At 38.6% G+C, this 4050-nt stretch overlaps 1 protein-coding gene across 6 annotated transcripts in view; it reads left to right on the forward strand.

Moving 5' to 3' along the window:
- LOC136266791 (ATP-dependent RNA helicase A protein-like) overlaps window positions 1-3998 on the forward strand; it is a 30507-nt gene extending 26509 nt beyond the window's left edge. For all 6 annotated transcript variants that reach the window (XM_066061804.1, XM_066061805.1, XM_066061807.1 and 3 more), the window contains 9 exons: window positions 414-525; window positions 1746-1913; window positions 1959-2043; window positions 2094-2136; window positions 2186-2241; window positions 2606-2773; window positions 3000-3115; window positions 3447-3674; window positions 3726-3998. In XM_066061804.1, coding sequence (XP_065917876.1) covers window positions 414-525; window positions 1746-1913; window positions 1959-2043; window positions 2094-2136; window positions 2186-2241; window positions 2606-2773; window positions 3000-3115; window positions 3447-3674; window positions 3726-3915 — 1166 coding nt within the window. In that variant the 3' untranslated portion in view covers window positions 3916-3998. The remainder of the gene's footprint in view (window positions 1-413; window positions 526-1745; window positions 1914-1958; window positions 2044-2093; window positions 2137-2185; window positions 2242-2605; window positions 2774-2999; window positions 3116-3446; window positions 3675-3725) is intronic.
- Window positions 3999-4050: the final 52 nt, after the last annotated feature.

Raw genomic sequence — 4050 nt, forward strand, 5'->3', positions numbered from 1 at the left:
CAAGCTGCTCTTTATGACGTATATACACTTATTAGCCGTACATCTGTCCACAGTAATTCTGTGAAGAATTTGAACTGGCATGGAAGCTTACTATATGTCCATGCTCATAATCAGATGGTGTTTGCTGTACATTCTGATGCTAGGCCTTGTACTGTATCTAGCAACTATATAATGGGGTTTTGTGTTTGCGTGATTTCACTTAATGTGTTACACAATGATTTGCTCAGCACGTGTCAGTGTAGACCACTTGAGTCACTTCCCAATGGAATGTGCTTATGTACTTGTAACATATGCACACATTGTTACTAGATATCGTTTATTTATTATTCATAATCATAGCTGATTGTGGTAATTTTGTAATGTGATATTAGACCAGGAATGTGTGTACGTGTGTGCATGTTGTTATCCTGTAGAAATGAATGCATTAGATATTGACAGCAATTTGACCAATCTTGGAGCCACTTTGGCACGGCTGCCAATCGAGCCTCGTATGGGCTGTCTCCTCATTTTGGGATGTATTTTTGGGTAAGCACTATAGACACTGCAATCATATGCTTCATGTAACCATCACATTGAGCTGTTGTATAAAGATGGAGTATGTCTGTTGGAAAACTGGTAAGGTTAATCAAGTGGAATTAGTAGTCAAAATGTTTTATAATTTTGCCTCTTTAGGAAATACAAGTTGTGTGGTAGTTTCTATTGTGTGGTTATCAATGTTTCAGTTATGGTATCCACAAATATACTATCGTGCCATGGAGTCTACTTAAATCAGACTCATCCGATTCACCATTTATAGCTAGTGATACAGTTTATACATTAATGTCTTAAGTTGTCCTATTTTAGAATGACTGTGTCATTGATTTAGACAAGGGAGTACTGTTTTGCCAATACATTTGCCATCTCCTTTGTGTACGAGACCTTTACTGTGTGTGGCTTTCTTCCATGTTAATGTAATGGTGGGCTAACCAGCTACCATTATCATACACTGAATAGCTCACCCACTGAATAGCTCACCAACTGAATCTGTGAATAGCCTCAAGTGATGTTGTAATCTAGTATTATAGGGTGTGGTCCAGCCATTGGATGGTGAAGACAGCAATAGCTACAGACTACTGATGGCTTCTCTAGTACATGTTATCACTCATCCACATTTGTGTATTGTACCTGCATGAAGTAGTAATAGAGTTAGGCATGCTTGGTATCCAGGAGATATGCCTGCTCCATTGGTTCATGTAGAGTTATCGTGTTACATTTTTAGCTGTTGAGTAATCCTATACTATCAACAGGATACTAGTTAAGTGTTTGAACTTGTATTGAACACAAGCTGACGTGTTTTGGTATGGCAATCATGTAATTCTTATATCATTGTACATAATGTACGTGTTTGCACCAAACAGTACATTAGAACCCGTTAATCACTTTGCCACATTGCTATTAGGAAACCATAATGTCTGGGAGTTACCTGTTTCCCTATCCAGTCATTATAAGATCAACAGGATGTTTCTATTCACTGATGCATGATTTGAACACGTCAGGAACAACTTGTCGGCAATTCTATGGCAGATCTTTTATCTGCCGCCAACATACAGCATTTATAGTGCCAGCAAATTGCATTAATTAGATGTTTTGTACAGTGAGTAGGCCAATTATTAGTTTTTCTATTGACATTGTTCACTTTCTAGGAATAGCCTTGTTGCATTGTGTAAGATACATGCCTTTATATGGTCATACATGTTATCTCATAGTGTTGGTGATGCAATGTGTGCAGTAGCAGCAACAACCAGCTTCCCTGAACCATTTATCTCGCCCCCGGGGGCAAAACGGCTCTCATACAAGCATCGCAATTTTGCAGGACACCGCCACAGTGATCACATAGCTATGTTGCAGGCATACCAACAGTGGGAGTTTACCAGGTATTCAATCTCTTTGTGGATACACTTGTTATATAAACTTGTTAGGTTAAATGGAGAGATCGCAGAAAGACAGTTTTGCGATGAGCACATGTTGTCCTTGTCAACCTTAGGAATGGCAGCTGAAGCTAAGGTATATGTCATACCTGTGATGTTAACATTGATATAATTATGCCATTGCAGCAACAACTGAAAGATCTGTTACTCCAAGCAGGGTTTCCTGAAGGTGTTAAATAATTAATTGAAGTGTATAGTTGTGAGAATGATATTTCTAGAATGTTTGATGGCGCAGAATCTTCGTGTGTCTAGTCCAGATGAAAGAATGGACATGGTAAATATTTTCACACATATCACAAAATCTGTCAGTAATTGCTCCTGCTTTTCCTTATTTGGAAATGTTTGAGAGTGTTGCTAAATTAACTAAATTTTTTTATCATTGCATGACAATAGTAGTGTATCATTCACAATTCTATGAATCCCATGGCTGTGTGATAATTTAATGCTCAATTTTGGTAATTTTTTCTTTATAAAGCAATAAAAAAGAAATGATCATGACACATGTTTGTGATTATGTCTTGTTAATGAGATTAAAATGTTACTAATGGGATAATTGTAGAGCTGCTATATGGGTTACCTCATGCTGAGAAAAACGTTGAGTATTAGTTACTTACAAATTGTTCACTATCATATTACAGGTGATATCCCTATTGTGTCTTGGACTATATCCCAACGTGTGTTACCACAAGGATAAACGTCAGTTGATGACGAGTGACGGACGAGGGGCGTTGATCCACAAGTCCTCAATTAATATTGTTTCAAAAGATCCACACTTTCCTTCACCGTATTTTGTGTTTGGCGAAAAGGTATTAGAAAAAATATATGATATAAATTACAATAAGTTTACTATGTTCATATTTCTGTGGGTGGGCAGCTTGTCATGTTTTGATTAATGTGTGTATTGTTTACGTAGTGGTCTTATGACCGGCAAACAAATTGTAGCCAAAATTTTACCCAAAGGCTATCATGTTACAAGTCCACTGGCAGTATGGCGTGTACACAGTGTGTGTGTGTTGTTTACGATTTCTGCAGATTAAGACAAGAGCTGTATCTGCCAAGCAGTTGACGATGGTGAATGCTGTTGATCTGTTGCTGTTTGGATCAAGTTCGGTGATATCCCAGAATGGCACAATCACGATGGATGACTGGTGTGTGTTGTGTAGTTGGAAGAATTAGTTTGTCAAGTTTGTGATCAATCTGTATTAGTTCGTAACTAATTACTAATGCATCATTTTAAATTTGACAAAAATGTTATTGCTTGTCTGCCAAATTCATCACTAAGCTTTTCTGCCGTCTGACATGTTATTGTGACAAATACTTAAAAACAAAGGCATTCTCTACATTATTGCTTTATCCTCCACATTATTGCTTTATCCTCCCAATATTGCCGCAAGCAAGTTCAGGTTATAGCTTACTCTGCACATCACATTATACACATGTTGTAGTTGAGGTACTAACAAATTATGATAATCATTTCAGGTTGCCATTAAACATGGCTCATCAGTCAGCAGCTTTAGTGGGAGGATTGAGACAAGCTATAGATGATATGATGTTTAGGATGTCATCTATTCCTGAACAACTGCTTGATCCATCACCGCAAGACCAAGCCACTATTCAAGCTGTCAAAGCTCTTGTATCATGTAATTCTACACCTGCAATAGCCACTAGTGCTACTCCTGCTAACCCATTTGTTAGCACCACTAGCAGGTAGATATGACAGTGTGGTGATATCACTATACGTGTAATTGCCCCCCTTAGACCCCCGCCATTTAGAGGAGTACCTCACGCTTACCCCCCAAGAAGCAGAGGAAGGATGAGGCCACCATATCGTGGAGCTGCTCCATATCGTGGTGGAGGTCCTCCGCGTCCTTCATTCCATCCAAGAGGCGCGCCATTTCCTCGTGGCGGCGGCTTTGGCGGCCGCAGGCCTTGGGGGTGGCGCTATTGAACGATTTTTATGTGTATTAACACCTCTGTATATTATTGTTTTTATTGTCGATTTGCTGACTAATAAACCACCGATTTATATAAGGATAGAATATTTGTATAATAGTGGTGACACACCACACACACACATACAAAC

Source organism: Dysidea avara, chromosome 9 (assembly GCF_963678975.1).
Source record: "Dysidea avara chromosome 9, odDysAvar1.4, whole genome shotgun sequence".
In the NCBI taxonomy this organism is placed as follows: Eukaryota; Metazoa; Porifera; class Demospongiae; order Dictyoceratida; family Dysideidae; genus Dysidea; species Dysidea avara.